Source organism: Psittacula echo (genome assembly GCF_963264785.1).
Source record: "Psittacula echo genome assembly, chromosome: 3".
Lineage (NCBI taxonomy): Eukaryota > Metazoa > Chordata > Aves > Psittaciformes > Psittacidae > Psittacula > Psittacula echo.
Window position 1 is genome coordinate 9,550,853 of NC_137736.1, and position 20,776 is coordinate 9,571,628.

Here is a 20,776-nt window from a genome sequence, read left to right on the forward strand (position 1 = left end):
ACGCTAAAGGGACTGCAGCTGGTGAAGAAACCCATGCAAGAGCACTTGAGTAAGAAACAAGGAGCAGTGAAAAGAACAGCAAGCACAACAGACTGGTGCCAATCTCCTGTGCTGCCTGTTGCCTTGCTGAAGGGACCAAGCTTATGGCATGTGGGGAGAGAGGGGAAGAGTGGTGTCTGGAAGAAAGCAGCAGTGTTTTTTAAGTGTTTAATTTATCTTTTCCTTTAATACCAAAACCAGTAACTAAAAGCTCCTTAACTGGCAATAAATTAAATTCCTGACAATGCCCCAACCCAGATTTACTGCTCCTGAAAAGCCATGCCCTCAGCTGAGATTATTACAAAAGGGCTTTCTGGCCCTTCTAAAAGCAAGTAGCACACACAGGAGAATTCATGCTCTAAAAGTGTGTAATTATTCTGCTCCTTCAAAACCTTAAGTCTTTTAACTACATTTAAAAGCCCTTTAAAAAAGACTTTAAACAGGAGGACTTGGTGTCTTCAAGTCATGGATTCCCACTTAAATAAACAAGGAAATATTCTTTAGTTTCCTAAAACACAATTAAATACAAACGTGGCAAAAAAAATCCATATAAAGAGGTAGCTTAAAAATCAAAGTATTATTAGATTCAAGAAGGAAGATAGTGCAATAAAAGTATCCACATGACAAAAAACACTTCCAACTTCTACAAAACTTACTCAAATTTTAACAAGAACAGAATAAAACTTGGGTTAGACTTTGTGGAGTGATAAGGATCAAATACTCAAAAAAAAAAAAAAAATCAGTCTTTTAGAGGCATACTGGAAATCAGAGGAACCACAATAAATTCTTTCATGACAAATCATCCAGCAGTTTTCTGCCCTGTAACAACAGTGAGTTGCTTGGGTTTGTTTTTTTCCCCTACAAACTAACATCAGGAATTTTGTTTGAACAGAGATGTTCTAGATAAGTCTCATGGAACATCTTTAAGTCTATTAACTTCCAATATTGGTGGAGGTTTTCTTAATACCACACTTTTCGCTTGCTTCCTGATAAACTGGGTATAACATGAGCACCTCCAATGTGTTGGTGGGAAGCAGAAACAGGCATGCTAAAGACTTCTTTCCTTTACAACCCTTTTGTAAATGAGGATGGGCAAGCACTTGGTTTAAACATGTTCCATTCTGTGAGGAATAGGCTGACTCACAGTGAACTTTAGTTGTAATAGGGACTTAAGCTCTAGACATTATTATTGAGCAATGCCTCAAACAGACTGTGCATGACAAATCTGCTAGATCCTACGAAGCTCCACGCAAGCTGTTATTAGCAATGCTAACTTGAAAGGCTGATGAATGAATTAACAAATTCTAAGGTGCAGTTTTTAACCAGATTTTATCAGTCTTAGAGTAAAGCTTTGACATCTGCAACTTAGAAGCAAACAGGCTCTGCAGATTCTTCTATAATGGCTACATGGTATAAATTCTGCATGTTCTACAAAAGCTACACTTAAAATCCTTCATTTAATTTCTTTGGTTTCACAGAAACAAAAGCTACTTAAGTGAACTGAGCAATGAAAGGCAAGCAAACAAAGGTAACTTACTTTCATCTCCTAAAGCTCTGGAGATGCTTGTAAATACTGGTTCCAGCAGGTTGCGTGGAAGAATTCCAAATGAATGCAGCTAGAACTAGTTTTGGACCATCACTTTCCAGCAGAAAAATGTCTTTGGCACTTACATAATCTAATTCTATGATGTTACATTACACACAGTCCCATATCAAGTTGACAGAGGAAATTAAAGATGACTTTTGTAAAACAGGCACTTTAAATTAGAACAGGAAAATCTGCTCCCCATTAGGCAATACAGGAGCTTTTTTTCAGCATGGCAGAAGCAGCATGTAGTACCAAAAATAAGATGGAAGAGTTCAGTAAATTCAGACTCTTGAGGTGAAAGTTTTACCCAGCTCTATTAGACTTAAATAACAGCAGCACCTGCAAAATCTGAAGGCTACAACAGACTGGGCAAGGCATTAAAAATACATAGCATGGAACAATTCTGTATCAATCTGTTCACCCTCCAATTTACATTTAGATCTGTTGCAAAGATTTTCTATATAGGTATCTTTCTTCCAGTTAATACACCTTGTAGTAAGATACAAGCAATGAGACTCAAAATACAGCTATACCCTAAGCCTCCTGTTTGGTAAACAGGTGAATACAGGCATTTCTGACACAGGTATTGTGTCAGGCCAGGCAAACTTCCACCATCAAATGACATCACTGCTTTTGGGCTTTTCTGACATATTTACTGCAAGGCTCACAACTTGCATGCACAGACTGAGTTCTGTCAAAGAGCATAATCAAAGAAACTCTAACAGGGTGGAAAAAGGTATACATAGCACACCATCCCTCAGCTAAAAAAGTAACAGTAACCAAATAAGCATTTGGCAATTAAGCAGAAGACAGGGAAACAGAGTTTTAGCTTAAATGCTTCCATTAAAACACTAGGAAAAGTAGGTTTGTTCCTCACTTTCCCCTTTTACTCAGGACAACAAAAACATACTTTTACAACCTGCTTTTATATGCTTAGCTGAAATAGGCTGGAAAATGTACTGCTCAACTGCATTTCCTATGGCTCTGCAAAGGGTATTTTGCAAATCTCAGTACATCCATGGAGTCTGAAAACCCTGGCATGGATCATGCACTGCGAGTAGATGAGCATGTGGCTGCAACCCCTGAAGCCACCTTCAAAGATGGCAACCAGCTACAACCTGCTCCATGTTGATGAGGTGTGTCTGGAGAGGTGTGGACATGTTCTTCACTCAGCACCTTGACCTGAACACTGAGTCATCCATGTCCCTCCTTTAACATACAGCTCCTAAGTTTCCCATGTGTTAGGGAGTTTCTGAACAGCACTTTCCCAGTCTCTAAGTGAAAAGCACTGGCTTTGTTTTCAGAAGAAGTCGTTTCAAAAAAAAGAAAGACTTTTCAAATGACCTCCCTATTCTATTCTCTTCAGCCTACCAGAAATAGCCAGGTAGTAAAATCCTTTCAGAAGGCTGAGAAGTTGTGGGACAAAAATTGCTTCAAATAATTCCAATCTTCCTATTTTTCTAAAGGGAATCTGGCAAATTAAGCTATGGCCAATTATGCAGCATTGTCCAGACAGGGGCTTTACAAATATTACCGATTTTAGTGGCATGCCATTTCATAGAAAAACTGAGTCCAAAAGAGAACTGAAGCATGCCCCATTTTACATAGATCCAAAGAAATGCTTCATTACTAAAATAGTAATACTGAAGGAAGTTGACATTAAGAAGAAATGATGTCCCAGTAGGATATCCTGGAGCCAATGGCAGCCTTGAAAGGAGAAGTTTCAAGTCAACACAAGCAGTAAGAAGGGTATTTACACCCAATGGCTACTATCTTGTTTTCACTTACCCTTGCCCTAGTGTGTTTCTTTTTACTCTTTCCAGCTAATTCTCCTCACATGACCAGTAACTGTCCTTCACTCGTAGCTGTATTCAAGTATCACTTCAGATGTCTCCAGGTAGCAGAATCCCAAACCTACCTCACCTGAGACAGTATTACAGTCTGACTAATCAGCACCACTGGAAAGCCTCTCCTCTAGCATAATCCCACTAGAAAGGAATTCCCATCTTGAGAATAGGTATCCCAGTGCCTGCACAACACAAAGAACAGTTAACAATGCAGGCTGTTTAGTACACAAAACTACTCTAGCAAAAAACTGTGGCTTAAGGTTGTCATACTTTACTGAACTAGCAAGGATGTTGGGTCTCAGACTAGTAGCATTTCCATGTGTCATAAACTGTGATCTATCTAGTGCTGTATCGGCCTCTGCTCTCCAGTAGCTTCTCAGGGCAAATTTGCTGCCCAAACACCAATATTGGACCTACACAGATTGCTTACACTACTGCAAAATCACAAGTTCTGTCTGGCCTTTTGACTTGTGCTCTCAGGCTGTGAGACCCATAAACAGCAGGCCCTGTTCAACTCAAGAACTTCTGCTTAGTGATAATGCTCCATCTAGATGCAGAAAGTGTTGACCACATAGGCTGGAAAGCACTGTGCAGCATCTCTTCCCAGTGAATGCTACATATAGCACACATATCTCAATATTATAAACCATTACACTCTATGGGTAAGAATAAAGTGACCCTACAGGCTTCTGTACCAGATGGCAACTTCTTATAAAACAAACCTCTCTGAAAAGAAACTTAAGCACCTAATAGATGTGGACTTCAGAAGACGAAGGGGGAGAGCAAGCAATTGTAAGAAGCCTGGTACTACATTGCTGAGCTCCTCTTAGAGGGACTCTCTTCTACAAAACTGAATTAACTGGCCAAAAAAGTAAAAATAAAGAGTTTCTCTGGTAGACACAAAAAAGATGCTGCCCTTTAAAATTCCAAAGGTGCCAACACAGGTCAGACTGAAGGCTGAAAAAGGAGCAGCAACTTTTACGAAGAAAACCTTCTGATGTTTTCTTCACTCTCGGTTTTGCACATGTATACTTACGATATAAAGGTGGACAGGTAAGTTTAACTATAAGTTGAAGCCCACCACAAAACCCAGCTCAGGTCTGGGTTTTGTGATCACCTCCACCTGAGCCATTACAGCATCCTATTGTTCTAATGAAAACTACATTGAGGTGTCCTATGACATGACTAAGGTTGCCAGAGGCAGAAAATGGGAGTAAAACTATGGAACAAGAAAAGCTAAGAGCTCCTGTCCGCCTCTCAGGTGACTTACTCCACCTACTGTCCAAAGACAGACAGAGGCAGCAAACACCTAATAAAACCTGTTGGGTCATGGCAGCACAGAATCAGAATCAGCCAGCTTGGAAAAGACCTTTAAGATCATCAAGTCCAACCATTGCCCAACACTGCCAAGGCCACCACTAACCCATGTCACTGAGGGCCTCGTCTACACGGTGTGTGAACACTTCCAGGCATGGTGACTCCAGCACTGCCCTGGGCAGCCTGTTCCAATGCCTGAGCACCCTTTGGGGAAGGAATTGTTCCTCATCTCCAGTCTAAACCTCCCCTGGTGCAGCTTGAAGGCCATTTCCTCTTTTCCCATCCTTTGCTCCTTGGAAGCAGAGACCAACCCCACCTCACTCCATCCTCCTGTTAGGCAGTTGTAGGGAGCCATAAGGTCCCCTCTGAGCCTTCACTTCTCCAGAAAGTGGAGACCCCCAGGTCCCTCAGCAGTTCCCCATCACCCTTGTTTTCCAGGCCCTGCACCAGCTTCATTGCCCTTCTCTGGCCCCACTCCAGCACCTCAATGTTTCTCTTGCAGTGAGGTGCACAGAGCTGCACACAGGATTTGAGGTACGACCTCACCAGTGTCCAGTACAGAGGGATTATTACTTCCTTAGCATGTTAATACAGCCAAGATTACCACTGTTTGCTTCTGAGTAAACAGGTTTTATTTATTCAGAAGCTATTTTCCAGCTGTCCATAATTCAGAATGAATGAAAAACCAAAAAAATTCTTTGAACAGATTCAACCTTTCCAAGTATTTTGTGGTACCTTATTTGGAGCCATTTTCTTGCATACAAAAGGGCCAAATAAGACAGACAGACTATTCAGCTGGGTTTAAAAGCACTCTGCCACATATATAACTACTTAGCAGTCTTAAAAAATTCCCAAACCCCAGAAGTGAACACTGGAAGCTGGAATTCTTCTAGTGAAGCTCCCAACAGGCAAAAAAAAAAAAACAAAAACAAAACAACCCACAAACAAAAAAACCCACAAAACCACACAACAATGTTGACACATTCTCCATAGGGAATGAAGTTTCCAACTTTGCTCTCAGTCAAATGCCTGGATTAAGTTCAGGCCAATGGGAAGCACTACATGTATGAACCTGCAGTCTCTGGCTGACCTCTGCACCAAGCAGTGTAGCTGCACTTTTTTTCAGTACTAGAGTTGCCAGTGAACAAAGTTCAAGTTCAAAACTCCCATGCTCCTTACTTTCACTTCAGAGTAAAGGAGCTTCCGATTTTAACCAGAAAATATTCAGCAGTCAGCTTTCCCTTAGTCTAACATGCACAACAATGGCTAGTGAGCCTGACAATAGACTTGCTGCCACTGTGTGGCTCTTTTCTAGGAACTCCATGTATAATGGCTAACAAATGTTTCATGGAAGTCAGTTCTAATCAATAGAAAGCTACAGGTTAGAGGATGGAGATAGCAACGTCATCAAGAAAGCTGAATCCTTGTAAGGCCTCATCTTTGTAGTTGAAACATCTCTTATGTTTATGTTTCATATTTCAGTATTCCATATCCTTCTAATGAAGCACTTACAGAAAGCTCAGTGTAAACTGGAGAGTGAAGTTGTCTTCCTCAACAAGGTCAAGTAACTAAGTGTTTGAGCAAGCACCTGGTTAAGAAACAACATCAAGTAACCAAACGCTATCTCAAAGAGGTTCCCCCCCCCCTTTATTTTAAATAGCTTTATCTACACACAAGATTTTAAAGTAAATACCAGCAGCTTTGTGGCAATAATCTCCAAAATGTAACAGCAACCCACAGTTCCTCTTATCACTTCAGAGTGAAGTTTCTTTCAGAAATAAAGACACAGATAGGTGAACAAAAGATGAACTATATATTCTAACACATACCTCACAACACAGAGTATGTGATAAATACTTCACCTATGTCCCACCTAGGAAATCATATCCTTCACAAAATTATTTCACTGCACAGAGAAGTTGCTGAGGTTCAATATTTATGGCAAAGTGAGGACAAGGTAAAGGTAGGCAAAGCTATAAACAGCAGCGCTGATATAGTGGGGGAAGATGTGGCAGATGTAGGAATAAGCCCAAGAAAATGCTTGGTGGATGAAAAGAAGGGAAAAAAAGACATCAGTAATGTCCTTTATTCTGCAGGCTTTAATGGTTGCTCTTTTCTGTAGCCCTTTCTCCCAGCCTTCCATTATAACTTAATGAATGCACAGCTCATGACTAACCAGGTGCACCCTATAACTTTATACAGGTGCCTATCTGGAGAGAGAGAAACCTTATGTTCAGTAGTTGCCTCTCCCCTATTCAATACACAGAAGCCATTTTAACATACAATTTCAGGAATTTCTTCCCATTGAAGTAGCACACAGCACATTCTGAGACCACTTTCACTGTATATAAAAACAAACAGTGGATGTTTCCAAGTTTATCAATTTATACTGAATCAAAATCAACCACCTTGAAAACAATACAAACATGTGCACTGATGAGCTGTCCAAACATGTCTAAGCTTAGGTAATTTCCCAGGCTTCACATATACACAGTCCTACCCTTGCTGTCTCACCTGGCTTCAACTATGGTCCATGCACTGTCACCATGAACCATAAGAATTTGAATGGCTGCCTGGTATGGAGAGCATCAGTGGTGTAATTAGCCTGAACAGTACTCAAACCCCTCTGCTACTCAGGAGAAACACAGGCACTTGCCCAATGACATTGCTTGACAGGCAAGGTCCTCAGTACTCATCTTACAGCTGGACTGCTCAGACAAGTAAGAAAAGGCATAAAATAGGACAGTGTTTCTTCTTTTCATTACTTGATCATATGAGTCTCTTCATCAGCATCATAAAACTCCTCGTCTTCACTTCCACTCCCTGTAGAGCTGTCTTTGTCTCCAGACTAGAAATAAAATCAAAGTCACTGGTTAGCACAGAAGCTCTCTCAAAAAAATACATAAGCATCAATCATTACACCTCTGTGGGAATGCTAGAAGAGAAAAAGTAAGAAAACATAGGTCAAATCATGGTATTAAAACTTATAAAAGACAGTATATGTGAATGGATGTTTCTTTGTGACCTTGGTTCTTCAAAACATCTTTAGAAGAGATGGGTTTCTAGTAGACAGTCTTTCTCTGCTCCATCAGTACACAAGAGAATATATGCAGGACAGCGACTAGCTGGAATGGTTCTGAAAGTGACAATCTGTTCCGCTTTCTTAAACTCATTCGAAGGCCCCTACTCTATGGTGAGTTACTGGAAGCAGGCTCAGAACACACAGATTACTTGATTAGATAAAAGCTTCTCCATCTGAATTATTACTTTTCCATGTGTAGCATGGGCATTTTCCTATGCAAGTTTAATTAAGATCATCCTCCTGCAATACTAAGTGAAGAGGTTATAGAAAAGGGAAGAGAACATTAGCACTTTGTATGTTCAGAGAGAAAAATCCCTATTGTAGGCATACCTACTCCAGCCAGAGTCCTTTTAGCAACATAATTTATATCATATACAGAAACTAAAGTTAGCTATTACAGCTAGTTAATTCTTATTTGGCCAGCATAGCATTTTTCCATGGAATGGATACAAATCATTCCAATTAAAAAGTATAAACTCCATCCAGTTTATTTAGGATTTTTTCCAGTATGCTTCCATCCACCCTAAGACTTCTGCCTGCTTAGTCATATGCAAAGGGTGAGAGAGGGTGAAAAATAGAGAAATGGAAATCATGTTCCCGACTGACAGTACCATGCAAGCAAAATCTGTAGCTTTAGATCTGTCTTCAGAGGGAGTTTTGCTACAGCAATGTGCGCTAACCGCAAAGGAATTTCAAACAGTTTGAGCACTAAGACCTGTCAGAAAATATAAAGGGAATCATGTTATGCTTCTTTCTGGATTTCTAAAATTATTTGAGGAAAGTCAGGCTATCACTGGATGCTGTCCAACTTGAATATCACATTCATGTATGTTAACAGGGACAAAACCTCCGTTCTGGGCAACCAGAACACATGTTATCTTGAAAGTGGTACAAAAGGACAATGAATTCCACAGGGGGAATTCAGAGTATGTGAAATAATTCTACATCTTTCTTACCACGGCTTCATGAGACCTCTCCATGGCCTTGTCAAATAAGGTTAATGTTTAATAGCTTTCCCTTTTATCAGTCCTTTGTGAGCTTTAAAATAAACCCCTAATGTGTCACGGACATTCCAGATATGACTTCACTTCAGTTACAGGCTAACTTCAGGCCTGAACCAACTTTTATTTAATTTAGATTCAATAATTTTAATCTATCTGGGGAAAAGTGTTCCTCAAAAATATTTTTTTTTTTCCCTCTTTTGTGGATCCTGTTCAGGTTGGGATTTTTAAGCAGCCTGTGACATAAGTGAACCAAGTTGGGCACATACTGATAGATGGCTATACTTGTCACCTCAAAGAGCAGTACTGAACTTACTTGGTTAGAAAGGAAAATGAAAATGTGACATTTCCCCACCTCTAAGTTGTAACACCTGCACTGTCTGATGGAATTATTTGTTGTTAGTAAGCCATCTGCACAGTTAAGATGTAATAATGATGTAATTATCCAAGTAGCAGCTGGTGTAAACTTGAAGTAAGTGCATGTGATGGATTTGTGTAGCCAGCAAGAATGTGGTGCCATAACACATTATCCAGTATGGTTAAAAATGTTTGTAAAATGTGCATGTAAAGTAGCTAAAGTATAAAATTAATCGTTACAGGGCTGCCTCTTTCAAGCTTTCTTCAGGGATGGTTTTGTCACTGAACTGTGCTGTCCTGTCAAGAATTATTACAGCTAAAATTGGGAAACAAGGCAGTGTGTTGAAGCCTTTGAAAAGAAGCAACTGCTCTCATTCTAGAAATAAGAGTTACTCTGCCTCCTGATTTCTGTGAAAAAAAGCTTATGAATGCCTGCAAATCCCAGACTCCTAGACCAAAAATTAATCAAATTAAAAGGTGTCACAAGGATCCCATCTCATCGCAGCCTTACGGGACAACAAGCATTTTTGGTTAGGAGTTGCCCTTCAAGTTTCTGACCACTTCTATTTGGATTAGCCCATCAATACTTAAAATTTTGGGACCGGGATTTAAGCATTAAAACCTTACCCAAATTCATAGAATCACAGAATCAACTCAGTTGGGAAAGACCTTTAAGATCATCAAGTCCAGCCGTTACCCCAGGACTGCCAAAGCCACCACTAAAACATGCCACCCAGGGCCTTGTCTACATGGTTTGTGAACACTTCCAGGGACTTCCAGAGATACTTCTCTCTAATCTCACTCCAGTCTCAGAGGTGCAGGCGTGTACAAAGCCAGTCCTCCACATGACTGGAAGACGTGCATTACCTCAAAAGGTGTGCAGAAGTTAGACAAAATGAAGCATAAAGTGATATGAAAAAACAATATTCAAGGAAGCCCCACTGAAAAACATCCTGCTGCCACATTTTGTTATGCTTATGCCTAGAAGTTTTGTAGTTCCGATGTTTTCAATGAAACTCACCTCCCAGAATCAACAGTGGAACAGATCTCAGAGGTTAGTTTAGCCTTAACCCATTTAAAGACTCTGTAGGATAGACCTAACAACTGACACAGCAGAACAGCCAGTGCGGGTCAAGGCAGTAGTGTGCTGTCTTTTAGAACAGCTCTTCACAAACAGGCTTCTGCTTTCTTTAACACCTGAGACTTCTCAAACTTCAATGGCCAGCTTTGCATGAAGCATGCTCCAGCAATCTTAGATATTAGAGAGGGTTTTACTCCAAAGGAAAAGATCATAAGCTTTTGGCCTTGAGAAGAGGAATTAACCCAGCTGCGTTTCAGCCTGCAACTCCAGATACATTTCAGATGTGACAGTAGGGTTACTAAACTACCTTCTATATTTCCCTGTGGCTTAATCTCCACAGGCCAAGAATCACTATCCTCATCTATTTAGAGTGGCATATTCAAGCGGACAGCAACAGAAAAGTAGTAGGAAAAAAAACCAAACTGTGAATATACCTGAGAGCCATCTAGGGCTTGCAATGACATGGCTTCATCACCCAGCCTCCAGTACGAGCATACCTGCAGGTCTGAAATAGTTTCTAGCAAAGGGCTGTTTAAGGTCTCTGGCAACAATAAACTTAGGAGTCCAGACAAAAGACCAGTTGCTCCAAAGACAATATAAGGCAGAGACCACTGTACAGATTTCTGTAAAAAAAGAAGAGAGTTAGGTTGAGATTGGTTCCCTCTAATTCATACTGCATATTAAAGAGCTCAGCCTTGACAACCATTCCATCTGGCAAGTGTTTGCATTCATATTTAGCATAAAAGTTACCTATCCTACTCTTTTTAACCAATATTATCAATTGTATGTTATCAATACTATTAGATCAACACAGATTTAGGGATGGACTTTAAAGAAATAGCTGCTGAATTTATACTCAGTTCTTGTCCATAACATACGTACTACTTAATAAATGCAGTATCACTTTGTAGTAGGAAAGAGATATCACAGTCATAAACATGCTGGTTGTAAGAGATCTCTTGAGGTCACCTAGCCAAGCACCTACTCTGAGCACAACTACAGCCAAGACTAGACCAGGTCAATCTTATCTTTATGTAAGCAAGTATTGAAAAAACTCCAAGGACAGATTGTCTTTCTGTGTAGGCTCTTCTAGGGCTGCAATAAACCTCTAAAAGAATATTTTCCAAATTTCCTACCTAATCCCCTGGCTAAAACTTGTCCCACTGACCCCTGCTGAACTGTTCCACACTGCTAGGAAGATCAAAGGTGCCATATTCCCTCAAGCTTTCATGTGAAGCCATGGGCCCTAGCCCTGACCATCTTGGTTTACCCTCCACTGGATCCTCCCAATTTTTCAACATCCCTCTAGAACTGGGAGGAAACTTAATCTGTGGGCTACATACCGAATTGGGCCTGCCATAGCACAGTGTGAAGCCTGCCTGTTTGTGATGACAGGACACTGCTAGCTCCCATTTAACTTGACATCCATTGCCATTCTCAGGTCTCTTCCAGCAAAGCTACTACTCAGCCAACTGGTTCCCTGCCTGTACTGACCATGTAATAAGTCCATACCACAGACAGAATTTTATTCTTCTTGTTGGCCCAAAAAATCACACTCAAGATTTACCATTTGGTGCGTCAATTGCTCCTCCTTATTCTGCATTCTCTAGAAATAAGGGGAGGATGTATTCTGTCCTCCACTTGTCACCAGCTAGCAAATACTATTCCTTTGAGCCTGGTAAACATGCAACAGTCAAATCTAACATGCCTTCCATCGGGACACACTTCCTCAGCTTCCAAACACGAATATTGCAGGACAGTGTCAAAAGCCTTCCCAGCCCTCCTCATCCATATTACTTTCTGCAATGAAATAGTTGGCTATCAAACCAAACCGGCTGAGAGCAAACTGTCTTTAGTAAATCTACATTTGCTGGTCCTGAATACCTTCTTGGCCTTCATATGCTCGGAAGCAGATTCTGAGAGGCCACGTCACATCATCTTCCTGAGACAAAGTTTGAGCTGCTCAGCGTGTACCTCCCTGGATCCACTTTCTAACCTTAAAGAGGCACATTGTATCACCTGCCTCCCCCAAGAGTTACCAGTGACCTTTCTCTACAACAGTTTGTCACAGATGATGGTCACTTGCCTCACTACCTCTTGCCAGCTCTTCCACCATCACTTAGGGAACCCTATTGCATGGAATGGAAAGCTTTCAGCTTTAAATGTTCTTGAACCTATTGCTCCTCCAGTGCTTGCTGGCCCTTTGTTTCCTCAACAGTGCTGGTATGCACAGTCTTGGGGTCAGGCTTTGCTTATGAAGACTAAAGGAAAATTATTTCAGCTTACTGCATCTCATCCACCAACAGGATGTCCATCCCATTTAACATCAGTCTAAACATTTTCTCTAGATTACCTTCAGCTGATGGAATCCCTATTTATGCTCCTTGCTAGTTTTAGCTTCAGCTGACCTTCGGCTTTCCTGTTATCCCTACAGCCTAAGCAATGATTTTACTCCTCTGATGCCTTTTCCTGTTTTTATATGGCTTGTTACAGGCAAAACTACTCTAGGGGATGGTGTGTGCAAAAATATGAGTCATCTACAACACAGCTCCAAAATGTGTACGTTCACTTCCAGACAAACAGTAACACAGGCTTGTTTAAAAGGCAAGATTTTAGCTGTTTGTTTCAAAAAAGCTCACTTTGTATACTAAAAAGCAATTCTAAACTGAGAAAATGACTGGCTGTGATCAAGTAGAAGAGCAACACTTCATCTCTTATCTCAGCAATTAACTTTTTCCCTTCCTACCATTTTTATAACATCCCCAGACAAAAGATACTGAAAATGCATTAAAATAGTTGAAGAAATTCCAAACCACAAAAATACTTCTTTGCTCAAATCAGTGTTAATTTGTTACTTAAACAGAGCTATTTACACTTTAACTGGATGCCTTCAAACATTATGATCCAAGACTTCTGTCTCCTGTAGCGCAAAATCTCTGCTAGGCGCAACATAATAGATGCCTCAAATGCGACATAAAAGCTGCCCATTAAACCTGCCTGGGAGACCTGCACCAGTCTTGGCTTTGCCTGCGTACCCCAGAAGTGCTCACACTCTCACCTACCCAGTGTTTCATTCAGTAGATTAAAAGGCTCACTGTGCTCATCTGCCCTTTTGCTAGCCCTCTGCCTGACATAAGCTGGCAAATGGCAGAGAAGGAAGTTATTCCAGATGAAATGTCACATTAAAGGAATTGTCACTTGACCTGAGCAAGCAGTTAGTGTGAAAACCTGGCACACTTTTACCTGCATGCACAAGTCTATGAACATAGAGGAAAATAACAGTATCATGCCCATGTTTTGTTCTTCAGAATTTTCTTTGCCCTAACAGACTGCTGTGAAGTTTGTGCACAAAAGTTTTGCTGGTATATCAAGTCTCCACATAAAATCATATAATCAACTAGGTTGGAAAAGCCCTTTAAGACCATCAAGACCAACCATTCCCCCAGGACTCCCAAGTCCACCACTGAACACCATCACCATCTTCATTCATTGAAGGATAAACCACTCTGCTGATAGTTATAATCCATAGATATTTGATGAAGTGCAGTGATGGGAAAATGAATTTATTCTCAGATACATAAGTTAAGCCCATATGCTTTATCTTCATGCAGAAGATCTTTTAACTATGTGGGTTTCTTACTACTCACCTAGGCTTTAAAGTTGAGTATCACCATTTTGAAACTGAAATTACTGTATTGCTAAAGTCCATCAGCTAAGTCCCAAAACTCTTATAGGGCTAAAACACCTTCTGAACTAAATAATGTTGAGTTTTTGTCTAATCACACAGATTATACTGCAATACCTTTGGCCTACCATGTTAGTGTTAAGACATGTAATTTACACATCTTAGTTTATACACATAACTTATCCAAATTATTCCCACCTCTGTAGGCCTCTGCTAAGTCAGAGCCAGAAACCAAAAATATACATAATAGTAAGAAGTTCAAACAAACCAATGAAGGGACAAATGGAGCAATGATTCCACCAACACGGGAAAACATGGAGCAGGCACCCATTCCAACATTTCTGAGAAGCAAAGAAAAGTCATTAATCAGTGACATTTGCATGTTGAAAAGGGCCATCGAGCAAGGAAGAAACCCCACACTTCAGTCATAACCCCAACCACAGTAACTGACAAAGTCAAATGTAAGTGAAAGAATCCCAAGACAGGAATTAAAACATGCTTTGTGCTTAGAAGCACAAAACCCTTTCATGTTCAGGATTCTAACATACGTACACATAGAGGCATAAAGAAGTGCAATTTCAGTTAATGCACTTCTCTTCCTGAAACTTTGGCTAAATTCCTTTATCCAAATCCTATTTATGAGCAGACTTGCCCACCCACGAAAAACACCACAGTATAGTTTCACTGGTGGCAGATCATCAACAACAATACCTGCTTAAAATATCTAATAAAATTGCATCCATATGACAGATGCTTCTGTCTGCTCTGTCAGTAAAAGCATGGGGTACTTCTGCTTCTAGTTAGTGAAACCTATGGCCTATGAAGTATCAAGGTAATGTTACAAAGCTTATTGACCAGTCATGTTCAGTGTTGGTGGTTAAGCAAGCATGAATGTTTAATACAGTTGTGTGGCTTATAAAGCACTGAAAAAGTTAGATATCATTCATTAAAGAAGTATCATCAATACTATTGTTATCCTCATACTGGAGAGAGGGCTGTGAGCACACCAAGCAGCCAAAGAACTATTTTACTGTTATATAAAGAATATAGTTAGTCTGAAGAAACACAGCAAACTTGAGGGAAGAGGAAATGAAAAGATATGGGAAGAAGTTGAGCATGTAAAACTACATATAATCATTATATGCAACTGAAAACCTCAAATTAAAAGGCATACTTAAAAAAAAAAAGAGAAGTAAAGGTGATCAGGTAAGAGACCAGAAAAAAATGAAGACCTTAAAATTAACTTGTGTTACCTGATCACTGTGGGATAAAGTTCTGATGTGTAGATGTAGACAATGTTAAATGCAGCACTGATTGTCAGTTTCCCCAGCAAAGACAGAGAGTGACTATTCACCACTGCGAACACTCCAGTATCTGACAGAGAAAATGTGATCCCTGTAAGGCTTTTGAGCACTCAAATACATCTCTAATTTTTTCAATCGTACACCAGCATGGAGTGAAAAGAATATCCACTGAAGAATCTGCTGACAGCCAAGCAGTTTTCTATTAAAGGACATTTTGTCCGAGGCAATCTATACCTTCAAGTACAGAACGAAACATGGGCTTGATGCTGTTGTCAGAACAGCCAGTGCTTACTCACTTATACCAGGCACATCAGAAGACACTGTTACACGCCTATCAAGGAAGGCTACAGAATAAACCACTACTGCCTCGAATAAATCATGCTTCCTAAGGCACTTTGCTCCTGGCCAACTTCAGCAGTTCAGCACACAGATTATTTCCTGCGGTCTCACAGTCCTCTGCTCTGAAAATCTCTTTCATATGTTCTACTTGAACTAATATGCAAAATATACTTGGTATCAGGTACCAGCTTAACCAGAATATCTGAGTCTGGGCTCTATCATCCGGATTACTTCTGGAAACCTGAGTTGCTCCTCTTAAAAGTTTCATCTATCAGATTCATAGCCATCTAGAGTAACTTTGACACGCTATCATAAGCGTTTAATCTTTCTGAATCATGCTTCAAACCTTTGCAGCTTTCTCTCTCCTTGTGGCAGGTGTTAAACATGCACAAATGTTACAAGCTGAGATGAATTTATGCACCTAGTTTTAAAAAGAAAAACCACTCATGGTATAATTTTGTTTCTAACCTGCTGAAGAAGTTCAGAAATGAAGAAATGTCACAGAGTGTGTACAAAAAAAGACATTTAATTTCACATTTCTTAAAAACCCCTTGCTTCAAAAGATTTTCAGACTTCTCTCTTGAAATATATGTGGCCACGTTATTAATACCACAGTTATACCAGTCTTGAACATTACAGAGCAGTGAGGAAAAGATGGAAACTTGCTCCAAGAATCAGTTAAGATCTTTTGACATTGGTCTTTCACTTCGAGAGATAAATAGAAGTTGCATGCATACTACTTACACCAACATATCATTTGGCTTATGGAGATATCCCAAATAGCATCAGTTTTTGGGATTAAGTCAGAAACACTGGAAAGGAGTGACTGATGTGATCAGAAATACAGGGCAGAATCCAAAGACAAAAGCTCAAATCCAACCCTTTCCAACAAGCTTTCTGTAAGATCTTAGAAAGGTTGCTGCTTAGCCTTTTTGTGAGTGACCTTCTCTGGCTTCAAAAATTAGGACTCACATGTGGTATGAACCTAATCTAGTAGCAACCATCAAATTCTTAGGTTATAAGACGCTGTGTTTAACAATTCTCATCACACACTCCAGAAACAAAAGTATTTACCTTTCTTTTTAGGAAGGAACATAACAATAAGACAAGCCAATCCTCCCAGGAACAGAAATGTGCTCAGTGTTCGCTTCCGACCAAACCTGATGTGCAAGGATAACAAAGCTTTATTTTGTATTAGATCTGTAGTTTGCAGAGCAATAAATCCTCTAAATTCACGTTGCCTCTTTATTTGCAGTTGGGAATCCAGAATGCCATCTCCCACAAACACTTCCTCTCACATTTTTAAATGGCTTCTACTGCCCTCTTAAAATGAGCACCAAGAAGTCTTGATATGCAGTGGCTGACAACTTCTAGGATTTTGATTTGTTTCCCACTGTGTGTGCACATTTGTAAAGCTCCTCAGGAGACACAGAGAGAAGAGACTGGGAGGTCAATTCTACAAAAAGTGAAAGGCATTGTTCAGAGTATCATGGCTCAGGAAAAGGCTGAATATCTGAATCAATGGCTCTGCTCACATACTAGTGCACACAAGCAACTATTACACGAAACCACACGACAGCTTTAGTTAGGTTTAGTTACAACCGCTCTGACCTGATAGTGGGAATGGGGACTACGAGAGAGAGGTGGGAAGAATGCCATCTTGTGTTAGCATGGCGTTAGCACAGCTCGGTTCAACTGATCCAAGGGATCAGCATCATCTGAGCCATTAATAAGTGAGCTACTGAGAACAAGTTAAACATTATTTGAAACAAAGACATATCAATGGCACCTTCAGACTGAAGCAGGAAGATCCACACACAGATATCAACTAGGAGATGCAATATACAGGAAACCTATCTTTGAGTAAAATTATAACAAAATAAAACCCTGAATGGGTTTGGGTTAATAAATTCCGCACTTACCATTTTTGGTTAATCAAGTAAATACAGATTGGGTATGCTGGGATTTCTATCAACCCTGAAAGGGCTAAATTGGCATAAATACTTCCACCCAAGTCACCCACATTTAGGGTAAGACCATAGTAAACCAAGCTGCACACAAACCTGCAAAAGACAGAAAAAATCAGAGCTGCCACTTTGCCTGCCAAATCAAAGCACTGGTCTGGCAAAATCATAACTATAAGAAAAAAAACCATATTTAGAGTTTCAGAAGGTCTAACATGTTACCCTACAAGTATATTGTGCTTCCTAGGGAAAGAAACCATGCCAATTCCTGACTTATTACTCAGCTAATCTTAGGAATACACTTGAGAAGAATGTGCATAAACCAGAAAAAAATTGAAATATGACTATATTAGTTGACTTGAGAAATTATGTCTTGGTCCTTTTTTTTGTTTTATCAGCTTGCACTTTCATCCATGCTTTTCCAGTTGTGTGTAAACCCTTTCTGAAACAGTTCAGACAACACATCACCTTCTTTTAATTTCTACACTCTGGTCTAGTTTTATTCATTCCCATCTTTTGATTTTTCTTTTGTATCACTGCCTGGCTGTCACCTTTACAGAGAGGAAAGGAACTGGTAACTAACTCATCTTGCAGGAAATCAGCAATTCTCATTTAAGGAACAGAAAAATCAACTATCCTGCAGTAACCATTTTGGAAAAGCAACAGGAAAACAGCTCTGTATTGTCCACTAACAAAATGATGCCATTTGTTTTCTTCTTAATCAATACACCTTCCTCAAATACATGCACTATAAAAACAAATGTATGAACAGAAATGCCAGAGGACTCACGGCACATCATACACAAGGTTTATTTCAAAGTAGCAGCAAAAGACCTCAGGGCTAGCAGAGCTATCTGTAGCAAAACAGGCACTTTTGCAACTAGATTTCTGCAGCTGACTAGAGCATCATGGGTTGAACATGTTCATCTGACAAGGTAGGCTACCGCCCTGTTAATGGGCTCCTTATACACAAAACCAAGAATAATCCATGTGACTGGAAGTACTGACACAGCATGGGATAAAGAACAGCATGACTAACCCCAGCAGCCTTTGAGGGTCAGAAAAGAAGAGGCAGTTAACTAACTTGAGACTTTCAAAGCATGACAAAAATGCAGAGATAAAACACCTCACAACTAGACTGGCAAAATGGCTTCCTGTTAGAAACGCACTAAGCAAATACTATAATAAAAGGATCATTTTTAGGTACAGCATCCCTAATCATACAGGCTAAGTGTAATCTGCAGGGTGAGCAACATTTTCTCTCAAAGACTCAAAAGAGGCAGCAGCAACACAGCTGGGACTAGAAAGTATTTCAAATACCAGGTAAACATCATGATCAAGGTGCGTCCCAAGAGAATCTTGTAACGGAACAGGTCCAAGAAGCTGCCAGCCTCTCTGGAGCTCCTCTCTGCTGGGAGTTTTAATGAGAAAGTGCACTTCTGCTTGCGGTTCCTCTTTGCAATGAGGTAGAGGGCATCTTCTGCTTCATTCAGCCGGCCTTGGGAATAGAGCCAGCGGGGGGACTCTGGAATGAATCTGAAATACACACACATACACACAGACAGCTTTAGGATTTTTCTTTCTGTGAGGCTGACTTGCCATGGAAATGAAGCTGAAATACATTTGAGTGTAACAAAGAATTTTTCAAACAACCCCTCAGGTATAAAGTTCACTTACTGAAACAGAGACAAGGCATGTTGAAAGGAAAGGGAACATAAGTCATATGCAATTTAGATACCAAGAAGTTATGTTGAATGTATACATATATACACATACATACATGCACAATACTACACGTTACAGTATCATTAGGACCCTGTCTTCAGAGAATTAAGGATTCACCACATTGTTACAAGTAACAGACAAAGTTTTTGTAACACCAACTTGTGTTCCATTTCTTATTTCCCAACTAATTTCCCAACTATTTCCCCAAATTCTCTCCTGCAGACAGAAAGGCAGAGGTTGTGCAAAGGTCATGCTCTTGCTCCCCATGTGCACTGTTCACTTGATAGATCTATAACTCCAACACAGCCGACAAAACAAATCTATTACTTTCAGATTCCCAGAAGTAATTTAAGCTTCAGTCTTTTGCCAGAAGCTTTTTAAGATTTTTGCCTCTGACCAGAAGTGACATTTCCACTTTAAATTTAAAAGAAACTGAATCTGTGCTTTTGTAAATGAAAAGAGCTTGGAAAGGAACAGGTTTTCTTCCCCACAATAAAAAAAAACCCCAAACTGGTAGTATTTCCTGCACAGAGTAATTTTCAAGCAATGTAGGAGGGAGGCAGTGTGAAACTTGGAGTAAAAAAAAAAAAGTCCTTTCTTATACTAAGATAAGCCTCTGAGCACAGTTCTGAAGTCCCATGAATAAGGCATTTCAAAAGACTCTATGTATCAATCTGAAGGCTAAAAAACTTTTTGGTGGCCTCAAAACACCATTAAGTTCGGAAATAATCAGAAGTGTCATCTGTGTCTTTTACTTCGTGAACAGCCTCTAAGAATCCTTCCTAAGTTCTGATGCTTCCTTTTGAAAGGGTGTGCTGACTCTTTAACAAAGAGTTTTATTCAAGAAGTTACTGAAGTTAGAAGGAAAAAAACCCTTAAGTTTAAACAGCAGCTGAAGTTATTTTCTTCTTTCAGTTACTGAGATTTTACTGTCAGGAAGTATGTAAGAAGAGAACACTGCATCATAAAGCTTTCAGTGCTGGAACCCACAAACACAGACCCCTACTACCTGAATAAAGAAACCTTCTTCCAATTCCTTCTTAATTGCATTTGAAAAAATAAAAGGGATCTGCCTATTTTTCTTTCACATTACCTTTAAGACTGTATGTGCAAGGAATTTTGATGCTGTTCCTTCTGTGTTAGCACAATTGTAAGAGAAGCATCATGTTATCATAAATCCACATAAATATTTCTGTATCTCTTAACATGTATATATAGCGTCTTGTAGCATACCAGACCAGTTTAGACCTACGCATACCAGTTAAAGAATAGGATGTGCTTCTACACCACTCGAGACTGCATCTCATCTACAGTAAAAATACATATAGAATACAGTGTACACTTACAGTTTCAAATACTGCAGCACTACTATTTAAAGAAATTACAGAACATGGGGTGGTAAAGGTTGAGAGAAATACCTTAATTACACCATTTCATGGCATCCTAA

General features: G+C 39.9%; 1 protein-coding gene across 1 annotated transcript in view; it reads right to left on the minus strand.

Moving 5' to 3' along the window:
* Window positions 1-7,552: 7,552 nt before the first annotated feature.
* The window catches only part of SLC22A15 (solute carrier family 22 member 15), a gene marked incomplete at both ends in the record, with an annotated part of 31,231 nt that continues 18,007 nt past the window's right edge, over window positions 7,553-20,776 (minus strand). The window contains 7 exons of the mRNA XM_080612649.1: window positions 7,553-7,639; window positions 10,747-10,935; window positions 14,266-14,338; window positions 15,251-15,371; window positions 16,715-16,800; window positions 17,563-17,703; window positions 18,925-19,140. Coding sequence (XP_080468775.1) covers window positions 7,553-7,639; window positions 10,747-10,935; window positions 14,266-14,338; window positions 15,251-15,371; window positions 16,715-16,800; window positions 17,563-17,703; window positions 18,925-19,140 — 913 coding nt within the window. The remainder of the gene's footprint in view (window positions 7,640-10,746; window positions 10,936-14,265; window positions 14,339-15,250; window positions 15,372-16,714; window positions 16,801-17,562; window positions 17,704-18,924; window positions 19,141-20,776) is intronic.